Source organism: Balaenoptera ricei, chromosome 14 (assembly GCF_028023285.1).
Source record: "Balaenoptera ricei isolate mBalRic1 chromosome 14, mBalRic1.hap2, whole genome shotgun sequence".
Lineage (NCBI taxonomy): Eukaryota > Metazoa > Chordata > Mammalia > Artiodactyla > Balaenopteridae > Balaenoptera > Balaenoptera ricei.
In genome coordinates, this window is record NC_082652.1 from 11,913,179 (window position 1) to 11,935,435 (window position 22,257).

The 22,257-nt window shown below is 47.5% G+C and overlaps 1 protein-coding gene across 8 annotated transcripts in view; it reads left to right on the forward strand.

Annotated features, from left to right (window-relative positions):
* KSR2 (kinase suppressor of ras 2) overlaps positions 1-22,257 on the forward strand; it is a 430,186-nt gene that overhangs the window by 322,872 nt on the left and 85,057 nt on the right. For all 8 annotated transcript variants that reach the window (XM_059893620.1, XM_059893622.1, XM_059893618.1 and 5 more), the window contains 2 exons: positions 2,578-2,661; positions 20,447-20,514. In XM_059893620.1, coding sequence (XP_059749603.1) covers positions 2,578-2,661; positions 20,447-20,514 — 152 coding nt within the window. The remainder of the gene's footprint in view (positions 1-2,577; positions 2,662-20,446; positions 20,515-22,257) is intronic.

The window sequence follows — 22,257 nt, forward strand, 5'->3', positions numbered from 1 at the left end:
ATGAGGATTAAATGAGATAATATATTATAGTGCTAAGCAAAGGGCCTGGCACATAATAACCACTCAGTAAATGGTATCAATATTAAGACAAATGATTGTCCTAATTTTGGGTCTCCCCACCCAGAAGACAAGATTGCAGGCTGAAGTCAGAGATGCTCACTTTCTGCTGAAGCATAGGTCAGTCCAGGGCTCCAGCCCTGTTGGGTGCCCGGGACAACCTCGCCAGGAGTACACCTGCCCTTTTCAGGAGGAAGATTTCTATCTACTAAGTCATCCCTTATACGAAGTTAACTTTCCACATTTTATCTCATTATACTCACAATCTGTTCACAAACTCAGCGGGGTAAGTAGCACAAGTGTGGTCATGTCCATTTGACAGATAGGGAGACTGAGGCCCTGAATGATTAAGTGATGAATCTACAAGCTAATTAACCCCAGCATTTTGTGTTCTGTTGACACCTCTGCTGAGAGCTTTCTTTGCACGAGGCCTCTGTGACCAGCAGAGAGTTCACTCATTCATGGTTTCTTTCCACTAGTATTTATAGAGAATATCTGTACCAGGGCTGCAGCACTGAACACGACGTAAGGCTTTCAGCCTTGGGGAGCTCGAGGTCTAGTGGAGGGATAGACAGTTAACAGACCATGACAGTACGGTGGTGGTGGGGATCAGGGCTATAAGGGGAGGAGGCAATACCAGGGGCAGACACGTCACCATAACCCGGGGTGAGGCAGGAATGAGCACATTCTCCCGGAATGGCATCTCGTCAACAGTTTTTGAAAGAAATATGTTGACAGGATAGTTGTTAAGACTCAAATGAGAAAACGGTGGAGGAAGCCGTGAGAAATACACGATAGACACGTCAGTGGTCAGGCGGTGAGATGCAGAGAGAAAGGCATCAAAAAGAAGGGCCTTTTTTTGTTTGCTTACAGGCTGCTCCCTGGCTCAGCTCCACCCCTGGACTGGCCACACCACTGGATTGGCTCCATCCAATTGGCCACACCCATGGCTCAGCCACGACACCAGACTCTAGCACCCTAATGTTAGACCTGGTGGTACCTCAGATTCAAATGCTGATGCTGAGAGGAGGAAAATGATCTGATGATCTTGGGCATCAGGAACATCTTCTTAGAGGAGCTGGCACTTGGGATGCCTTGTTACTCTCCAGTCTCACCCTGTGTTTCTCCCTGGGCTCCATGCCAGGATGGAAAAGACCTAGACTCATCCCAGCCTTGGTGAAAAAATGAAATTAAAATCCCATACCATCCGCTGTCCTCAGAGTCACCTCAGCCACAGCTTGGAAGAGGGATTGCTGATCCCAGGGATGGGAGAGGGCTGGAAAGGAGAAGGAACTCCCACCTGCCACGCATACTCTTGATCCCCACGCTGCTGGCTGGTGGATGAAACACGAGTCCGTTTGCCATTCCCCAGAGCTGACAAATCCTGCAAAATAGATCCTGCCACACTTGCTTGTCCTGCTAAAGGGGCAGAAAGGGACTTAACCAACCCCCAGTCCAAAACTGGAAAGGGAGTTTTCTTGGCCACAAGAGTGTCTCTTCAGAATATTGCTATTTGCTTAGTTATGGAGGCTTTGGGCTGAAGATCATTCTGTTGGAAGAGTGACTGACCTAAATCAGGCAAGATGGTACAGCAGAGGGATGCAGGCTGGCCCTCAAAATTCTTAAGCACCAAGTTACGTAATCGCTTCCGATTTTCATTTTGACACTGTGAGGCAGTGGAGATTAGCTACAACTCCTGCGGAAGGTGACAAAAATTGAAAATGAAAATTAACTCTGACCTGGCAACCTTCAATACTTTTCTTGGGGCCAGCCCTGCTGCTTCCTGGTATCTCTTGAAGAGGAAAGCACGCTGGCGGCAGCAGGGGGCCCCAGAAGTTAATCAAATGCATCTCTGTTCCCACTGGTTCCTAGCTGTATATCAGAAACCTCTACATTGCCTTATGTTTGCAGCAAGTGGTGGTGGCTGGGGAGCGAGGTAGGCTGATGGTCCAAAAAGGCTTTCCCTTTAGGGCCCTCTTCTCTGCTACTAACGTTTGCAGTCTTCACTTTTGGGGGGATCACCCCTTCTTGAAGCTCCCCAGGCGATGTAACTAGCAGTGATGGGGAATAGACCCCCAGGGGGCCCCACCTTGCTTTGTGGTTCTCTGAGGACAGTTCTAGCCCTATCCATCTGTCTCTGATCTGAACTTGGCACATAGTAGGCCTCCAGGCAGGCAATGTTTGTTGAACGACTGAATGACTGTTATGAATGTTTGGGTAACAATACAGTCACAGCCCAATTCAGTGAGCGCTCTCTGTTTACAAGGCACTGTGTAAAGCCCTTGCACTGTGCATGACCTTGTTTAATCCTCTGAACAACCTATGAGGTCAATACTGTTATTATTCCCACTTTACAGATAAAGAGACTGAAGTTTAAGCAACTCGATTAAGTCACCTATCTCTGAAGAAGTGGGGCTGGAATCCAGGGCCCATGTTCTTATCCTGTCAGTGGTCGTCCTTCTAGAGATAGGTCAGTCACCATCACCTTGGCCTTGAACACTTTCTGTCTCTTTCCCGCAGGTTTTCCACGAAGTACTGGATGTCTCAGACATGCACAGTCTGTGGGAAGGGGATGCTTTTTGGCCTCAAGTGTAAAAACTGCAAGTAAGTGGCTGTTCCTGGAAGCACCTTTTCATGGTCCCTGATGTCGGCAGGAGCCATCCTGGGCTCTGAAATAGCTTATGGGATTTTGGTTTCTTGGCTCTCAGGAGAGCTGCTTCTCTGTTTTTTCAGAAATAGGTCTTAAATCAACCTCTACACATGGGTAAAGGGTCACGGAGAGAGCTTATGAATAAGAACCAGAGCTGAGGGCGATGCTGAAATGCATAGTGCTGTCTGCAGAGGCACAGTGGGAACTTGTATTTTCATAGCATCTGAAATCAGGGGTTGGCAAACTTTTTCTCTAGTCGACCAGATAGTAAATATTTTAGGCTTTGTGGGCCAGTGGGTCCCTGTTACAACCACTCAGCTCTGCTGTGTTGCTCAAAAGCAGCCTTAGACAATATATAAACAAATAAGTGTGACAAATTTATTTATTCCAGTAAAGCCTTTTGTACAAAAATATGCCATGGCTGGCTTTGGCCGCTCAGCCGTGGTTTGCTGATCCCTGAGTTAGAGTTTGCAAAGGCCTTTTGCCCTTTAGTTTTTCTTCTTGTGGTGCCTCTCTTGTGGGGGGGGGGGTGGTTCTGATTCTTCCCATTTTACAGATGTGAAAGCTGACTCCCAGCAAGGATAAGCCTGAGGTCACACAGCTAAGAAGTGGCAGTCAGGACTTGAACCCTGACCCCTGAACTCCTCTCCTTCCTGTGGCATCATGTTGGTCTTGAGTTCTGGTTAGAAGACCAGACCATACAAGCCCCTGCCTTCCCCTGCTTCCACACACCCATCCCGGGTCGTGGCTGGCAACAGATAGGGACGTAGGAGAGACTGCAGTGCCCAGCGTGGGCCCTGGAGTCAGACTGAGATGCGTTTCCATCCTGGTCCCACCACTGTCTAGCTCAATGACATTGGGCGAGTCGCCCCACATTTCTGTTGCTAGTATTTTCATCTGCATGAAAGGAATAATCATCACACCTGCCCAATGTGACGGTGAGCGTTGAATAAATCAGCACCAAAGGACATAGCCCAGTGCCAGGCTTAGGGTTTTGTCCTCTGTCAAAGGTCACAAATGCCTTTCTGTCTGGCCTTCCTCTTTCCTTCTGTAAACTTGTATTAAATACCCGCTTTGGTCCAATTACTATAAAATAGTCAATAACATTCAACTGTATCTAAGGGTTACAAATGAGTGTGCATCTGATCGCCTTACAGGAGCCACTAAGTTGAAAAGTAGGAACCCTTCTTTCTCCTCTAGACTTCCTCTTCCTTATCCAGTCCAGGCTGGGAACTCATTTGGGTTCCTTCAGGCCTCCCCACATCCCTGCCCCATGAAGGAGTTCTTACTCTTCCCCCAGCCTGGATGTCTCAGTCATAAGGTAAGGCTGAGTGCCCGTCCCTCCTGGAGTTGTGGGGAGGATTAATGAGTTCTAGCCCCTAAGGAGCCTTAAGCTCCATGGCACAAGGGAAGGAGATTGGGTCAGTAACTACCAAGCATTAGTGTTTGGAGGCCCACATCCCCACCTTGGTCCTTTATAGACCCAACTCTCAGGTGAGTACCCAGGATGGCAGCCCCTGGTCTTTCTGACTTTGAGACACACTAAGCCAAGCCCTCGGGTCCAACTCAAAGTTCTGTCTGATTTCCCCGGTACACTAGCTGCTCTGGGGCCTGTCTTATCTGTGTGTAGTCACTCCATGTTCTGAGGGGAAATGGCAGCTTTCACATCTTCACACCTGCCGAGTGGAGGCTTTGAAGTCAGGTAATTAGGTGACAGGGATGCAGCCAGGAGTCGGCAAGGCTGAATACTTCCTGAGCCATTTTAATTTTCAGCGCTAGAGGCAGAAGTATGAGATAGCCTCCACTCATGCTGTCTCTGTTCTAGAAGTAATGAGCAGAGGCTCAGACCTTGCCAAGGGTTGTGGGAGGGACGGGGACCTGGGGGAGAGAGGTGGGCGCCAGAAGCAGAGGCTTTAAAGCAGCCAGAACTGAGCTGGAGTCCCACCTGCATTGCCAGACTCCCTGTGTGACCTTGAGCAAGGGACTGTCATCCCAGGGCTCAGTTTCCTTACCTGCAAAGTGGGCGTGGTATTAGCACCTCCTGCCACAGGGCGGTTGGAAGGAACGGGTGAAATGTCCTTGCCCCAGATGACAATGTTTTATCAAAAGTCCTCCTCACTCCACCTTGTGCAGATACAGCTCCTGGAACTCTAAGAGGCAGGATTCAAACCAAGCCGTGGTTGGAAGGAACAACTGATATTTCCAATTTGCCTCAGCCCTTAGAAAAACTGCACGAAAGGTGAAAGCAGAGTCTGTAACAGCTACAGAGTTCTGGGTTGCTTCAGGAACTTTGATGTTGTACTTATGTGATGGCAGTGGAGTTTAGCGCTCTCTCTAGTATGTAATTAGGAGCATGCATTACTGATACCACCAGCTGAAGTTTGCATGAATGAAATTCTGTGGTTTTTGCATTAATTATAGTGAGGATGGATGGCTGTTTATATGTGTTTTCAAAGGTTGGCAGAATTTTGAGTGGAAGGGTTGAATGAAGGACAGAAGAGGGTAACACACAGACCCCATTGTCAAGGAGTTTAGGGGAAGACACACCTATAGAGAAATGAATTTTGGTGAAACTGAAATACATGCATGAGAGCAGCAACAGGTGAAATTCCAGAGGGCAGCGCCGAGAATGGGGAGGGAGCTTCTTAGAAAAAATGGGCAGAAATGTGTATTCATTTACTTGACTAATGTTTATTGAGCACGTACTCTGCACCGGGCACTGTTCTAGGCACAGGGGAAATAACAGTGAATGAAACAGACAAAATCCCTGCCCTCATGGAACTTACATGCCGGTGAGAGATGGAGATGGGGAAGGCCAGACAGTAAACAAAGTGAATTAGTAAAATAGGTCATCTGTTCAGATGATGCTGAAGTGCTGAGGAGACGAGCACAGCGGAGAAGGGAGACAGGAAGAGTCAGGGGAGGGGCTGCAATTTTAATTAAAGTGCTCAGAGAAGGTCTTATACCTGAGTGGGAACTTTGGGGAAAATGTGGTATGTGATGCGGGTCATTTCCTGTTTTCCTAAAGCATTTCCAGAGGCTTGGGTTTGAACCTATCCCAAACGCAATGGTTCTTTCCCGCCCCCCCGCCCCCCCCCCCCTTTTTTAAACCTAGAGCAATTCTGGTTGTGTTATTGCCAGAAACTCCCTGGCTTAGACCCGTTGCTACTCCAAGTGTGGCCCCTGGTCCTGCAGCATCAGCATCACCTGGGAGCTGATCAGAAATGCAGACTCTCAGGCCCCGCCCCAGACCTGCCGCATCCGAATCTGCATTTTAAGGTTGTCCTGGTGATTCTTGTGCACATTAAGTTTGAGAAGCGCTACTCTCGTGAGCTCCAAATTCCCTCGTGGAGCTGATTTTATTTTTCTAGATTATGGGTCTCGAAACTTGAGTGTGTATCAAAATCCCCTGGAAGGTTTATTAAAACATAGCTTCCTGGACCTATGCCCCGGAGTCTCCAATTCAGCGGGTCTGAGGTGGGTCCCCAGAATTTGCATCTCTAACAAGTTCCCAGGTGATGTTCTTGCTGCTGGTCTTGGGACCACAGTTTGAGAACCACCGCTCTATATAAAAGCAGGAGTTTGGCAAAATCCAATTTTATTTTCCAAGCTGACATTTCTTTTTTTTGAAGGTCGGTCCGTCTCTGCTGATTATTTTTCAGTCTCTTCTGCTGTTAACATCCCTTGGCCTCACTCTATAGACATGAGTCTTGTTCATCCTGGTTTCTCCAGTAAATTCATCCAGTAAATATTTGTGTGCTGAGTCAAAATGATAAGGTATGATTAGGAACCCAGGCTGTAGGTCAGACACACACACCTATATTTGAATCCTGACTCTGCCACTAACTGTGTAATCACTTCTGAGGCTCAATTTCTTCCTCTACAGAAAGAAGAAAATAATATCTACCTTACTAGATTGTTTAAAAAAAAAAACAGCTGAGATAAATAAGGGAAAATGCTTAGCCTGGTACCTGACCCATTATAAGAGCTTAATAAATGAAAGCTAATACTGTAATTAACGTTATGAATTAATTTTGGGGTACCCCTCCACTCCGGAAACCAGGATACTTCCAAATATCTAACCCTTTGCCTCCTGCTTTGGTTCAATGCCCACTTCCTCCAGAATTATCATCAGCTGTCTTGTCGGCATTCTGAATAGAGAGATTAATGAACTAATAGGAAATTATGCTCAGAAAGCAATTTGCAGTTATCTAAAATGAGGCATTTTCATCTAATAGGTTCATGAGCACGGAATGGAGTTTAGTTCTAAGTGGTCGGATGTCAGCACAATCCACATACTGTCTGATAACTGTGGATTCAGCTGGCTGCAGTTTGCTTTTGCAGTAAGACGCTGATGCATTTCCCTGGTTCAGTCATGCCTTATCTGCCTCCTTCCTCCTTCTCAGAGTCCTTCTACAGAAGGACCTTTCTGCAGAGCCGAGGTCTGGTTCCTTGGAAACCTCTCCACCTCTATCTGCATCTCTGGCAGGAAAACTGGCGGCAGCGGTGATTTGGGTGGCTTGTGTTCTAGAAAATAAGAGTTTGAACCAAGGTGGGTTTTTTTTTTTTCCTGCACAGGCTGGAGAGTAGAAGGGAGGGGACATCCAAACCCACCAATGGAGAAGTAGCCCAGACTCTGGCCCAGACTCTACGGATAAGGCCTAGAAATCTGCATTTTTAACCAAACTCTCGGATAATTCCTGTTTGCACATAAGCATGAGTGTTCTGGGCTGAGGAAATAGCATGGGCAGAGGCTTGGATCAGGGCTGAGAAGAGTTTGAGCATGTTTTGCAGGCGGGGCCCGGGCTCGAGAGGAGACTGGCTCTGCTCTGCTGCTGCGGCACCGGCCTTACCGCTGTGCCGCCGGCCTTACCGCTGTGCCGCCGGCCTTACCGCTGTGCCACCGGCCTTACCGCTGTGCCGCCGGCCTTACCGCTGTGCCTCCAGGCAGCAGGGGGGCACCGCTCACCGCGCGTCCGGCCGCAGTACAGGGAAAGCAGTCTTGGGCTCTGGAGCTCTCGTCACGCTGGACCAGCCTGCCAGCCAGGATGCGGCCTGATTGGGGGAGGAGAGTGTGATGTCAGGATGGCCTTCCCTCTGGGTGGTGGAGTGGAGGGCAGAAGCCAGGAGTCTGATGTTCTCTGAGTCACCTGCTCTCCGGGCCTGAGACGGGAAGGGTTCGGGTATCAGAATACCTTGCAGATGTTTCAGACTCATTTTCCTCTAGGACCGCAGAGTACTCCCTCCTGTGTTTTGAAGATAAGGTGATAAAATTAGTGGCTGCTGAGAGCAGCCCTAGCTCGCCCACGTGTGCCTTGATGTCGTACTCAGAGTCCCAGTGACCTCATTTAGGGGCGCTGCTGCCGACGGCTCATACCTGAGACCTTCTCTGGAGGCTCGCCCTTGGGTGACTGCAGCTCCTTCCCCGGGTGGCTCAGAGCCAGGGCCTAACTGGTGCAAGTGTGCAAAACGCCAGCTTCCTCGCCTCAAGGCAGACAGACCCTATGGTACAGTTCACACTCCAGAGGCCCCTGCGGGATCAGGCTGAGACTGTAGTCGCCGGCAGCCACATCCTTGCTTAGCTTCTCCCCCATTTCCTATCCTACTGAGGAACATCCTGGAGAACTCCCTCCATAAACCACCTGCCAGATTACCCGTCTCAGGATCTGCTTCTAGGGAACTCAACTTAGGACAGTAAAGCAACAGCAAGATCCAGACGCTGGAGCTAGAGAGAGCAGGTCCTGGCTCTGCCGCTTCCTAGCTGTGTGACTCTGGGAGAGTTTCTAAACCTCTCTGATGTAAAATGAGGCTAGTATGTGCATTTGATGTGATAAGACATGTGAGTCACCTTAATGATTTGGGGATTCCTTCAAATCAGAATCTTTAAGTTGTTCAGCACTTATTTCATTGCAGAAGTGGATTCTCTATTAACACAAAGTATGGAAAGAAACAGACTCACCAAATCACCTCCACGGGCTTAAGCAAGGTCAAGGTTATGGAAAAGTTAGCCCATTTCCTACTTTTCCATAGTTCTTGTTCTCCATTTTTCTTTGGGGATTTTCAGAACCAGCCAACTTCTTGGGAGACATGTTACAGGGTTTATATCAGGGTTTCTTAACCCTGGCACTGTTGACATTCTGAGCTAGGTAATTCTTTGTGGTGAGGGCTGTCCTGTGCATTGAGGATGTTTAGCACCATTGTTTCCACCACCACCCCCCCCAACTCCATCCTCAGTTGTGACAATCAAAAATGTCTCCAGACATTGCCAAATGTCCCCTGGGGTGGCAGGCAAAATTGCCCTTGGAGGAGAACCACTGTTTTATATCATAAATCCTTCACTCCCAACCAATGGGACTGTGTATCCATTATTTAGTTTTTGAGTGCCAGCATTAGAGTGTCATTACTAAACTATTCAACAGAGTGATCGAACAGCTTGGTTTGCTTGGGACTGGGTTGGGCACTGGAAGTCCCATGTCCCAGGTGACCCAGGTTGGTCGAGGCAGGTCTATGCTAGTAGAAACATTTCACATGCTCCAGTTAAGGTCCCTGCCCACGTCTGCAGGTGTGAGACCCATAATCATTTCCCTAGAAAGGTAAAGAGTGATGTTTGGAAACTAGCACGCAATTTCCAATTTATTCCAGTGGTGTTTTAATGCACTTTCCACAGGTCCCCTCTCCTCCTGCCCGCAGTAGCCTGGCTAGACACGCTTGCACTTAATTCTTTTCACGTACGCAGTCACTTTGCTAATTTCCATGCACTTCTTTATCTGGTTTTGCTCTGTTACTGGATCTTTTCACTTGGATTTCACATACTCTTTGGTTCCCTTCTTGCCCTGCATGTCCTTCTAGCCCGTGTCCTTACGTTAAAATACAATGTTTTATCTGAAATTTTCCTGTGTTTGCAAAATGACTTCAGCCACAGGTGACAAGGAGATAAAAGCATGAAGTAAGCCATGGTTGGTTTGAGCCACTGCGTGCCCTAATTTTCCCAGCTCTTGAAAAACGGGGGAAATGATGAGCAGGTGTTGCAGCTGCTGCGAAGTTCCCGGAGGCTTCGGGAATTTGTACAACGGGCAGGATATTGGCAGGATATAATTATGAGCGTGCATCTCAGAGATCACCAGCTTGAAGCCCGAACTTATTTTTCCATTAATAGAAACACTTCAGTTTGGGCAATAATCGTCATGGGAATGAATGGTCCCTTATATGCGTTTTTACCTATTATAGTTGGGTCCAGTTACAGTGGTATGTGAGGGAGGATTATAATTCTCTTGAGGCTGAGGTGGGGATTGGATATGAGGATGATGATGATGCTGACCCCAGGTATTGAGGCCTGACTGAGTGCCAGACATTTTGCTACGTACTTTACATGCACAAGCTCATTTAATTCTTACAACAACCAGGGAAGGTAGGGTCTATTATTATCCCCATTTTACAGATGAGAAAACAGAGGCCTTCAGGAGTAAACAGTTGGCCCAAAGTCTCACTGCGGGTGGATCCACTCCTCAAACCCACTGATCCCTCTGATTCAAGGTCCCAGAGCCTTAACCACTTTACATGGGCAAAGGACCGGCCACACAGTTGCCAGCCCCCACTCTTCTTCTCCTTGAACCAGACAAGCAGAACAGAAGATGAGCATCTGATCTCAACCTGACCCTGGACCAGAGCTGTCAGTCTTTTCCTACCCCACCTGCTACCCTCTCCCATCATCCCTTCTTGAATTGAAAGATGACAAATGGGTCTCTGTGATGAACACCCCCAGGTGCTGGGAACCCAGCGGACCCTGTGGTCATGCTCTCCTCTCTCGGGGAAGCTGAGGGGGCCGGGGAAGGCATCACCAACAGGTAATAAATCTACAGCTTCCTTACAGTATCCTCTTGTGGAGAGACCAGTGCCGGGGTTTTCCTGATTATTTTTCATTATGTTGCTGGAGCGTTCAGTCTTATTTCTGTGTTAATGCATCCCATCTCTCTTGCTCATTTCTGCTGTTGCCTTTTTCTTTCTAACCCAGTTGTACGCCAAAGAGCTCAACCCCACTGAGCTGTCGGCAGTGAGGGAAGGGGTGTTTTTTGAGATCCTTCACTGAGTGCATATGGAGACATTTCTAGAAGCACGGGCTCAAATGAGAGACCCCAGGGGCGTCAAAACTGCTCGGTTGGGGTACTCATTCGAACATGCCCACTGCGAAGGGGGTAATGATTTTGTTTAGTGATTTTGCAAGAAGGCTTAAGGAGCACTTAATGCAGTGATGTGGGAAAAGGCACGCAGAGGCAGGGAGCGGGAAGGATAACCTGAGAGGGGAACTTGCTGCCCTGTGATTGTATCTGCTGCCAGAGGGGGGTCTTTCCAAGATGCTTATCCAGCCTTCACCTCCCTGTTTAAAACCCTTCCTTAGTTCCCCCTGGCTCTCAGGATAAAATCCAGTCTCCCGAGGAGACCCTGCACTATCCTTGTTTACCTCTCCTTCCTCCCCTCTCACCACTTCCCTCCTTATGCCTGGAGCTCCAGCTTCTCTGAGCCATCAGCAGGAGACGTGCCCACCACTGAGGCTTCTTTGCACCCTAGCGCTTCAGCCTAGATCTTCCTTGCACGACTCTGCTAGCTCCCCAGGCTCAGCTCAGTTATCATTTTCTCCAGGAAGCCCTCCCTGACTCGCCGCAGTTCCAAGTGCCATACACCGCCCTTCACGATCATTCCATATAACATACTACATTGTGCTTGTCTCTTTACCTGCGTGTCTCTCCGACCAGACTTTAAACTATTTGAGGGTAGGGCTCTGTCTGCTTTGTTCACTGTTTATACATCCAGGGCAAGCACCATGCCTGGCACATAGCAAATACTCAGGAAATACTAGTTGGTGGAATAGATCTCAAAAGAAGCCTCTGGAGGGAAAGTGGTTCCTCCCAACCCAAGACTCTGGAAACCTGGTTCCAATCCAAATGGGATCATTTCTAGGAGGCAATTTTTTTGGTATGATTTTTATTTTTCAATTTGTTAATATGGTGTATCACATTGATTGATCTGCGTATATTGAAGTATCCTTGCATTCCTGGGATAAACCCCACTTGATCATAGTGTATGATCCTTTTAATGTGCTGTTGGATTCTGTTTGCTAGTATTTTGTTGAGGATTTTTGCATCTATGTTCATCAGTGATATTGGCCTGTAGTTTTCTTTCTTCGTGACATCTTTGTCTGGTTTTGGTATCAGGGTGATGGTGGCCTCGTAGAATGAGTTTGGGAGTGTTCCTCCCTCTGCTATATTTTGGAAGAGTTTGAGAAGGATAGGTGTTAGCTCTTATCTAAATGTTTGATAGAATTCGCCTGTGAAGCCATCTGGTCGTGGGCTTTTGTTTGTTGGAAGATTTTTAATCACAGTTTCAATTTCAGTGCTTGTGATTGGCCTGTTTATATTTTCTGTTTCTTCCTGGTTGAGTCTCGGAAGGTTGTGCTTTTCTAAGAATTTGTCCATTTCTTCCAGGTTGTCCATTTTAGTGACATATAGTTTCTTGTAGTAATCGTTCATGATCCTTTGTATTTCTGCAGTGTCAGTTGTTACTTTTCCTTTTTCATTTCTAATTCTGTTGATTTGAGTCTTCTCCCTTTTTTTCTTGATGAGTCTGGCTAATGGTTTATCAATTTTGTTTATCTTCTCAAAGAATCAGCTTTTAGTTTTATTGATCTTTGCTATCGTTTCCTTCATTTCTTTTTCATTTATTTCTGATCTGATCTTTATGATTTCTTTCCTTCTGCTAACTTTGGGGATTTTTTGTTCTTCTTTCTCTAATTGCTTTAGGTGTAAGGTTAGGTTGTTTATTTGAGATGTTTCTTGTTTCTTAAGGTAGGATTGTATTGCTATAAACTTCCCTCTTAGAACTCCTTTTGCTGCATCCCATAGGTTTTGGATTGTCGTGTTTTCATTGTCATTTGTTTCTAGGTATTTTTTGATTTCCTCTTTGATTTCTTCAGTGATCTCTTGGTTATTAAGTAGTGTATTGTTAATCCTCCATGTATTTGTATTTTTTACAGATTTTTTTCCTGTAATTGATATCTAGTCTCATAGCGTTGTGTTCGGAAAAGATACTTGATACGATTTCAATTTTCTTAAATTTACCAAGGCTTGATTTGTGACCCAAGATATGATCTATCCTGGAGAACGTTCCATGACCACTTGAGAAGAAAGTGTAATCTGTTGTTTTTGGATGGAATGTCCTATAAATATCAATTAAGTCCATCTTATTTATTGTATCATTTAAAGCTTGTGTTTCCTTATTTATTTTCATTTTGGATGATCTGTCCATTGGTGAAAGTGGGGTGTTAAAGTCCCCTACTATTATTGTGTTACTGTCGATTTCCCCTTTCATGGTTGTTAGCATTTGCCTTATGTATTGAGGTGCTCCTATGTTGGGTGCATAAATATTTACAATTGTTATATCTTCTTCTTGGATTGATCCCTTCATCATTATGTAGTGTCCTTCTTTGTCTAATAGTCTTTGTTTTAAAGTCTATTTTGTCTGATATGAGAATTGCTACTCCAGCTTTCTTTTGATTTCCATTTGCATGGAATATGTTTTTCCATCCCCTCACTTTCAGTCTGTATGTGTCCCTAGGTCTGAAGTGGGTCTCTTGTGGACAGTATATATACGGGTCTTGTTTTTGTATCCATTCAGCCAGTCTATGTCTTTTGGTTGGAGCATTTAATCCATTTACATTTAAGGTAATTATCGATATGTATGTTCCTATTAGGAGGCAATTTTGAGGTGATGGGACAATTAGAAAGATGTTCATGTTTGAAAGGACAAGAGATGGCTTTATATACCCATCTAGGTAGTAAACTCCTTTCTAGATGATTCTAAGAAAGATGGTTAAAGAAAGAATTCTTGTCTTATTTTATTATACACCCCCAGTGCCTCTCACAGCACCTGACATGAGGAGGAAGGCGATGATGTTCTTTGCTTGCGTGAATGAATGGTTATCCTGACTCTGCCATTTACTATCTGTATGATTGGGCTGCTTCCTGAGCCTCAGTCTTTTTGACTTTAAAACGGGCATGGGTGTAGCATTATCCGTTGCTCACGGGATTGTTCTTCAGAGTTGTCCAGGGTTATGTAAGAGCACCTGGCCCCAAATTGGTGTTTGCTTAACGTTTCCTCAATTGGATATCGGGGGCCAGCTTTTTAAAACATCCCATTTGCACTCTGGAAGGAAAGGCGGTGCCTTCTCAGGTGGGTTGCAACGTGAGCTGGTGTGAGATGAGAGAAAGGATCAGGGATTTGGGCTGCTTGGAGCAAACTTTTCATAAACTGGTTAGAATCCCCCATGAACTGTTTGAAATGAGCGTGACTGTGTTCACCAGCAAGAGTCTTGGGGACCCCTCCTCCAGGAAGGCCGCCCTTCTTGATTCCAGCCCCACGCCGGTCTCCGGGCTTGCGTCTGCTCCATGGGGCTGCTGGGGGGCCAGGACGAATCCATTAAGGAAATGGCAGAGCTGCTCATAAAAGGGGCCGTTTGTCCCTGCAGTTCCCGGGCAAGATCCATGGAAGTCCAGTTTGCCTGTGGTCAGACCCCTGTCCCCCACCTCCCCATCGGGGAGGAAGGAGGGCAGAATGAAGGGAATGCTGAAGGGGGCGTGTTTGCACTTCACACTCTGCAAGGGATACAATTTATAAGAAATAGAAATCATTTTTAAAAATTGATGGAGACTGTTAAGGGCCCCACACGAGGAGCATTCGATGGGCTTTCCCTGCTGCTGGGCTTGCCTTCCTTTTTCTTTCTCTCCTCCTCTCTCCCTCCACCTCTCCAGTATCTGTTCAGCATGTATCACGCACCAGCCACCAGACCAGGCACTGAAGGCGGGCTAGGGAAGGTTGCTGCAAAGATGAGGAAGACCCAGATCCTGCCCCCAAGATAAATTCACATATTTAATTTTCAGACAGAGAGGATGTCTCATTCGGCCAGCAGCTCCTTTGGAGAATGAGATATCCCACGTAAGCAACTTTTCTTGATAACTGAAGCTTATCCTGTTAGCCTTTGAAGTTGAAAAAAATAAACTCTTTTCCATGAAAGGTTTAAATAAACCCTTTCCAAGTTTCCAAGCTGTCTGAGGCTCGCATGGCATTCCCCGTGTGCCCTCAAGTGTGCCTTAGCCCTGCCTGCAGAGACACTGACTTGTTTGCTTCCCAGGTGGGCACCACTTAGGCATTTTCTCACTGGATCCTCATGGCAGCTTTGCAGATGAGGAACCCAGAACTTAACAAGGCAGAGGGATGCCCCCTTAGTCTGGAAAGGGTAGATTCAAGCTCAGGTTGGCTGGATTCCGAAGCCCAGGCTTTTCACCGCTTCTGGAACCACAGACGACCTTTCCCTGGTGCCTGGAGTTGATCAGTGCCACCCTCCTAACTCATGGTGCTCCTCTGGTCCCGCCTTCTGGAAGATTTAGGCATCCATGCAGCTCCTATGGAGGTTTGTCCAGGGTGGTCAGCTGCGTCCTCCCCACCCCTCCCTCTTCCTCCTTGTGGAACGGAGCACACGGAGGACCAAACTCCTTCAGGACTCTGGGCTCAGGGGACACACGAGGGACGGCGCAGAGGACTTGGTTTTGGTGTGAGAACTTTGGGACAGACCACGTCGGTGTTCTGAACCTCCCTTAATAATCGTGGTGTCTTAGTTGGGCTCCCCTGTTTCTCCAGACCTTGAGACGAGGATTTGAGGGCACATGGTTTCTTTGAGAAGTGATCCCAGGCCACACCAGCAGGGGAGTAGGCGAGCGAGGCAGGGAGGGGAAGAAAGGCAGCCTGTCCTGGGCCCTGGAAGAGCGGGTGACGGCTCTGGGCACCTGGGGTCCAGCCCCACGCTGACACACCCCAAGGGAGAGGATACTGGGCGGTCCATCAACCAGCTCCACCTGGAGTTCTTTCAGGGCTCCAGGCAGTCCAACCAGCCCACATTCCCAGCCAGAGAAAGTCCTCCAGCAGAGGGTCTTAGGGGCTTGTGGAACACTGCATAAACTAGCAGTAAAAGCGACAACTCCCACAATAAAAACGAGAGTACCTGCAACTTCAAGTGCTTGTCCTGGGCACCTTACTTCTGTAGTATCATTAATCTCCTCTGCCACCCTATGAGACAGATGCTATGATCGTCCCCACTTTCTTTTTTATACCTCTTTATTGGAATGTAATCGCTTCACAATGTTGTGTTTGTTTCTGCCATACAACAAAGTGAATCAGCTATATGCACACATATATCCCCATATCCCCTCCCTCTTGTGTCTCCCTCCCACCCTCCCTATCCCACCCCTCTAGGTCGTCACAAAGCACCGAGCTGATCTCCCTGTGCTATGCAGCTGCTTCCCACCAGCCATCCATTTTACATTTGGTGGTGTATGTATGTCAATGCCACTCTGTCACTACGTCCCAGCCTCCCCTTCCCCCCCGTGACCTCAAGTCCATTCTCAATGTCTGCGTCTTTATTCCTGCCCTCCACTAGGTTCATCAGTACCATTTTTTTAGATTCCATATATATGTGTTAGCATACAGTATTTGTTTTTCTCTTTCTGACTTACTTCACTCTGTATGACAGACTCTAGGTCCATCCACCTCACTACAAGTAACTCAATTTCGTTACTTTTTTATGTCTGAGTGATAATCCATTGTATATATGTGCCACATCTTCTTTATCCATTCGTCTGTCGATGGACATTTAGGTTGTCCCCACTTTACAGATGAGGAAACTGAGGCTCAGAGGGGGTCAGCGACTTGCCCAGCTTGTCACAGCCAGGAAGTGGTGTCAGGCTTTGAACTCAGATTTGTTCTGTATATTATCCTGACACCACTTCCTTTTATTTATTTATTTATTTTTTGGTGGGGGTGTGGAGGGGGGAGGACCCTGCCTTCTGGAAGATTTAGGCATCCAGACACCTCTCATCCGGGAAGTAGAATGTATCCCTCTTCTACTGTGGTCCTTGAGCTGTGGCGTGCACTTGCTGAAAACTCACATTCCCAGCACTTCCTGAGTCAGAACCCGAGAGGGTATGCCTTGGGAATCTGATTCTGAAGCAGGTGGTTTACCGATACATTGCGTGCTAGTAGCTCTTTTCTTTCATGGGCAGTGAAAAGGAAAAGTCTAATTTGGGTGGAATCATGCGTGTTTCCTGCTGGAAAAATGATTCTTTGTAAGTGGGATGTGCACAATTCTGGCCTCAGTCCCTGTACCGCCTCCCCTCCAGGGTCTGGGTGACTTCAGCTCTAAGCTAATCCTGCTGGCTGGATCAGCGGGTCCTGGATGTGTGGGCTCTAGTTCTAGTTCTAGACACGTGAACCTCTGTGCAAAGTTTGTGTCCGGGCATCGGAGAGCGCTGTCTTGGGGTGTCTGCAAGGGCAGTGGCTGTGCTCCAGGTCCTGGTGCTGCCCTCTGAAGCCCTGGCTGGAAGGATGAGAGTTCCATCTCCCACCCTTCAGCCAGAGGTGGAGGAGGGCTGCTCCCTGACTGTGAGAGACAGAGAGGCAAACGCCAGGGCGAGGCAGGAGGCGGCTGAGGTCACTGGTGGTCTCGGCTGCCTTGTCCTGATACGGATGTGGTCCAAAGGTGACGTTCAGCTGCTTGCCCTCGCTCTGCGGTGCTGCCCACGGTAGGGAACGGGCTGCTTCACATCTGCTCATCAGCTTCCAGCTGGGATTGTTCAAGCAGACTCCTAGGTGGGGCTGGCAGAAAGGAACAATCTCTTTCTGGAAGCTTCCTGGTGGAATTGAGCTAGTTCAAACAGGAAAGAGTGCAGACACTTCTTGGTTCAACTATCACTTGGCGTCAGCAGTCTCCCCAACCAGGGCTTCCCAAACGTCCATCTGACTGAGTCACAGTCGTCCAAAGCCTCCAGAGGCTTCCCGGTGTTTGTAGACTCAAATACAGACTCCTTGCTGGGGCCCCGGGGTCCCGCCCACCTCCCCTTCCTCAAGTCTTCCCTTCACTCTGGTTCTCTTCACTTCAGCCTCATCAACCTTTAACTTCTGACCTCTGAACCCACGAGGCTTGATTTTGCTCCCCAACCTTTGTGCAACTGGAGTCCTTCCCCCTCCCACTCCTGTCACTCTCCATCCCATTTCCCTGTATTATTTTGTTCACCATCTAACCACACGGGTGATTATCTGATACTTGTTTATGTGTTTATTAACCCTCCCCATAAACATAGGGGCTTCATCTGGGTGACCATTGTGTCCGCAGGACCTGGGGTCCAGTAGACCGAGTTTAAGTGTATGTAGAATGAATTAAAGGCTAATTTCACACTCAGCAGGTCTTCCCTTCTCTATAGGTCTGAGTCTGGGGGCCTTAGAAAAGAAAAAGCCAAAGCCAGTTTGCAGTAACGTGGGATTTTTATTGCCTTGTGAAGTCAGGCAACTGTAGGGGGAAGAGCAAGGTGACGGTGACGGGCTCAAAAAAAGGGACATTTTGACTCAGCTGCTTATAGACCACAGGAACCTTCCCCTTTACTCACCTCCACCCCCAAGATGTAAAGCAAGAAGAATGGAGGCTTTGGAGGCATCTAACAGAGCTAGAGCTGGACTTGGGACCTCTTACTGACTAGTTGGACCTTGGGCAAGTTATCCAAATTTGCTGAGCCTCAGTTTCTCATTCTGTAAAATGGGGATAACAAAAGTTCCTACTTTTTAGGGTTGTTACAAGGATTAAATAAATTGTGTAAAGCACCGAGAGCATTGCCTGATACATTGTAAGCACTGCATAAGTGTTAGCTCTTGGTTTTTTCAGAGTCACGTGGTCTTCATGACATTTGTGACCAAAGGTACCTCCTAATGTTTCCAGCCCTCTTAGACTGCCGGGTGCCAAGAGCTGTCACCTCTTTTTGAAGATTCCACATTGTCTCAGCCAACTTTTCCCAGCCTAACTCAGCCATTCATTCACCACCCTGTCTTGATTTTGTTCTATTCATGTAGCAGCCCTACATTTATTCATTTACCATTTGTAGACTTTTTCACTTAAAGCAAATTTATTTAAAGGTGAAAATGTATCTTATAATCATGAATGGAGAATCAGCATCACTTACCATTAAAATAAGGTGACCAGAAAAAAGTAGACATCCAAATGGAAAGATAAATGTATTAAATTCCCTGTGAATACTGTTGCCTGTCCAAATCTGGGACTGGGGTTAGCGCATGGCAGAGAGACGTAAAGACGTCTTAGCACAAGAAACCCCCCTGATGCAGTCAGAGTGAAGGAGAATTGAGATGGACTAATGTTCTCACTATGCGATTGTTTCATGCTGCCCACATCCCTCCTGGCTTCCCCCTGCACCCCTGGGAGCCCCAGATCTAAGTTTTCCATATCATATAGGAATTCAGGGCCCTGTTAGGGCCATAAAAGACTGAACACAAGGAAAATTGGGGAAATGTGCACAGACATTCCAAACCCATCAACTAGACCAGTGGTTCTCATGCCTCAGCACCTACCATCAAACTCATCTGGAGGGCTTGTTAACGCAGGCTACTGCATCTCAGCTCCAGAGTCTTTGATTCATCACATCTGGGCTGGAGCCCTGGAAGTTGCATTTCTGGAAAGTTCTCACCTGGTGCTGCTGCTGCTAGTCTGGAGACTCCACTTTGAGAACCACTGAACTAGACTAACTGAGTCAATGTCAAGTCCATGTCTGGGCATCCAAACCATTCCATTAAAGATATCTGTCAAATCCCTAGAAGGGAAGAGAGTGGAGGACAAATCTAAAGGTCCCACTTCTCTGTGTAGAGTACTTTGATAATAAACCTCTAAGCAGGCTGAGGGTAGCCTTCTGGCAAAGATGTTGGCCATTGGAAGTTAAGGTAGTGCACACAGAAATAGTAAGGGAATCCAAAAGGATATGCGTGGAGCATTGACAGCGTCCACTGCAGTGTGTATCCACCCTACAGATGTAAAGTTCCAAAAGAAAAGGATAGAGCAAGGTCATAGTACCCTTTTGAAGTCTGACAATGGTATGGGGAAGAGCAAGGTGACATCTTGGATTTGTCTCAAAGGAAGACATTTTGACTCTAAACTCTTAAACTTAATACTTCTAAAACTTAATACCTGTTACTGATCTCATCCTAATTGGAAGCCTTGGTTGGCTGTCTCCTATAGCATGAGCCTTTAAGAAAAAATGATGCCACCTCTGGCACCCCTGACCCAGGGTTTCTGCCAGGACAAGTCAGTTAATCTCAGTTTTTCCATCTGTAAAATGGGAAGAATAATAATACCTATTTCATAACGGTGTTATAAAGATCTAATGACATAGCATCTATAGAATGTTTAGTGCAATGCCTGGCAAATGAGTCTTCAAGTAAGCAGGTGATGATTATTAGGGTTGAATGCTGATGATGATGATAAATATAGACTGATAGATAACAATGTCTTTCAAAGCATGAAGTCCAAGTGGGCACTGTTGGTGAAACAGTTGCTACCAACTCTTGGACGATCCAGGACTGACCTGTGAGTGTGGGATGGCAGCAAACTCTCTCCAGAGTTAAGTTCCTAGGTTCCAAGGGTATGCCTTTGCAGTAGCTGCCCTATCTCATCTCATGTCTTGGTATCCACAGCACCCAGAGCTTTCTGAACCATTGGTGTGTCCCATCCACCCATCCATCTACCCAACCATACATCCACCCACCCATCCATCTACCCATCCACCCACCCATCCATCCATCCACCAATCCATCTAAACATCCATCCATCTATCCATCCTTCTCGCTCTTTCTCTCTCTCAGGTTAAAGTGCCACAACAAATGCACCAAAGAAGCCCCACCGTGTCATCTCCTGATCATCCACCGAGGAGGTAAGTATTTAACACTTACTGCCGTCGGGTTGGGCTGGGGGGGACTCCTGCAGGCCTTCTGAGATAGCTGTCCTATCCAGCTCACCTCTGGATACCCCTTGACCCTTGATCCTTGCCTGTCTCGTTTCTTTCCCTCTGACACCCTTCCTCCTGACATCTGTCTCCTTAATCCACCTCCCATGCCTGTTCTCCCTATTCTTTGTTCCCATTCTGGTATCTCTGATACTTTGGCCCCCAGATTCATCTACCCCTCCCTAAGTCTTTTTCTCTCATTCTTGTCCTCTCTCCTAATTTTTACTCTCCTCTCTTTCCCCCAATCCCATTCCTTTCCCTTCCCACTTGAAAAGAGTGCTAGCTGAGTGTTTTTCCATTATGTGCTCTTCAGACTCGGTCAACTGGCCCTGCAGAAGTAGGCATAGGGAGGGCTCTTGCTCGGGCCTGTTGGTTTGGGCCATCCGTGTTCCATCTCCTGGGGCCCTGGGAGGGTCTGGGCCAACCTGTCTAGGCAGGGAGCCAGCCGCTACCTCTGGGAAGCCACTACCAGCCTTCCACCAGGCAAGAGCAAGACCAGTTTAGTGAGAAGGAAAGGCTTTTCCCTGTCTGCTAGGGATTCAGTTGGAGGCCTCGCAGTCCAGCTTTCAAAAGAGTTCCCCCAGTTCTTGGCCTGTGGGGTAGTTATTCCCAGACTCCATTATCCACACTGCACTTCACCCACCGGAGGATTCTGTAGGCCTGTGCTGTTCAACACAGTAGCTACCAGCCATATCTGACTATTTAAATTTAGATGTATTACAATGAAATAAAAATAAAAATGTAATACTCTGTCACACCAGCCACACTTCGAGGGCTCCATAGCCGCCTGTGGCTGCCATATTGAATAGTACAGATCGAGAACGCATCATCATTGCAGAAAGTTCTGCTGGACGCCACTAGGCCAGACGCTTGCCCTTCCAGCCGTGGTGCGTGGGCCAGCAGCAACGCGGGAATCGCCCGGGAGCTTGTTAGAAATGCACAGCTTCTGGCCTTACTCCAGATCATGCATTTTAAACAGCTTCTACTGGCAACTTATCTACACTTTAAAGAAGCACCGCTCTAGAGGAGAAGTTGCAAACTCAGATGCCTGCCAGGTACCCTAAATGAGAGCCGCTGGCCAGGCGGGGCCGTGCAAAGTGGAGAGAGAGCCAGGCGCCATCTAGAGAGGATGGCCACTCCAGCAGTGTGGACCTGCATTGTACCGTTCCTCATGTTTCAAAGAAAAGCCCAAGTAGTTTTATGTGCCGTATACTTATGTTTAAATGTTAACAACTTATTAAAATTGTTAAAATTCTTGCTGGCCCCCTCCCTGCCGCCCCCCATCCATAGGTTGGATGGAGGCCTAGTGCCAACTTCGGGGAACAGCTCGCTCGTCCTCGCCCTCCTCCTCTACCCCTCCCAGCCCTGCCGGCCTCGGGTCAGTGTAGGCTCAGGGGACTCTACCCTGGTCTTGAATGAACCCAAGGGAAACTTAAAGAAGGAGGTAGATTGCTGCCAGAAAGTGCTGGCATGTCTTCCAGAGCCAATGGGCCATCAGTTTTCGATGATCTCTGCATTGCTTTCCTCTATGAGGAGAGAAAATTGCAAGAGAAGGAAAAGTCTTCAGCTCCTTTCTCTTGCCCCTTCCCACCTCATATCCTTAATTAAGAACCATCTGTTCCTTGAACAACTGTATACACGCCACGAGGCTGTTTTAAACCTGAATTCTCA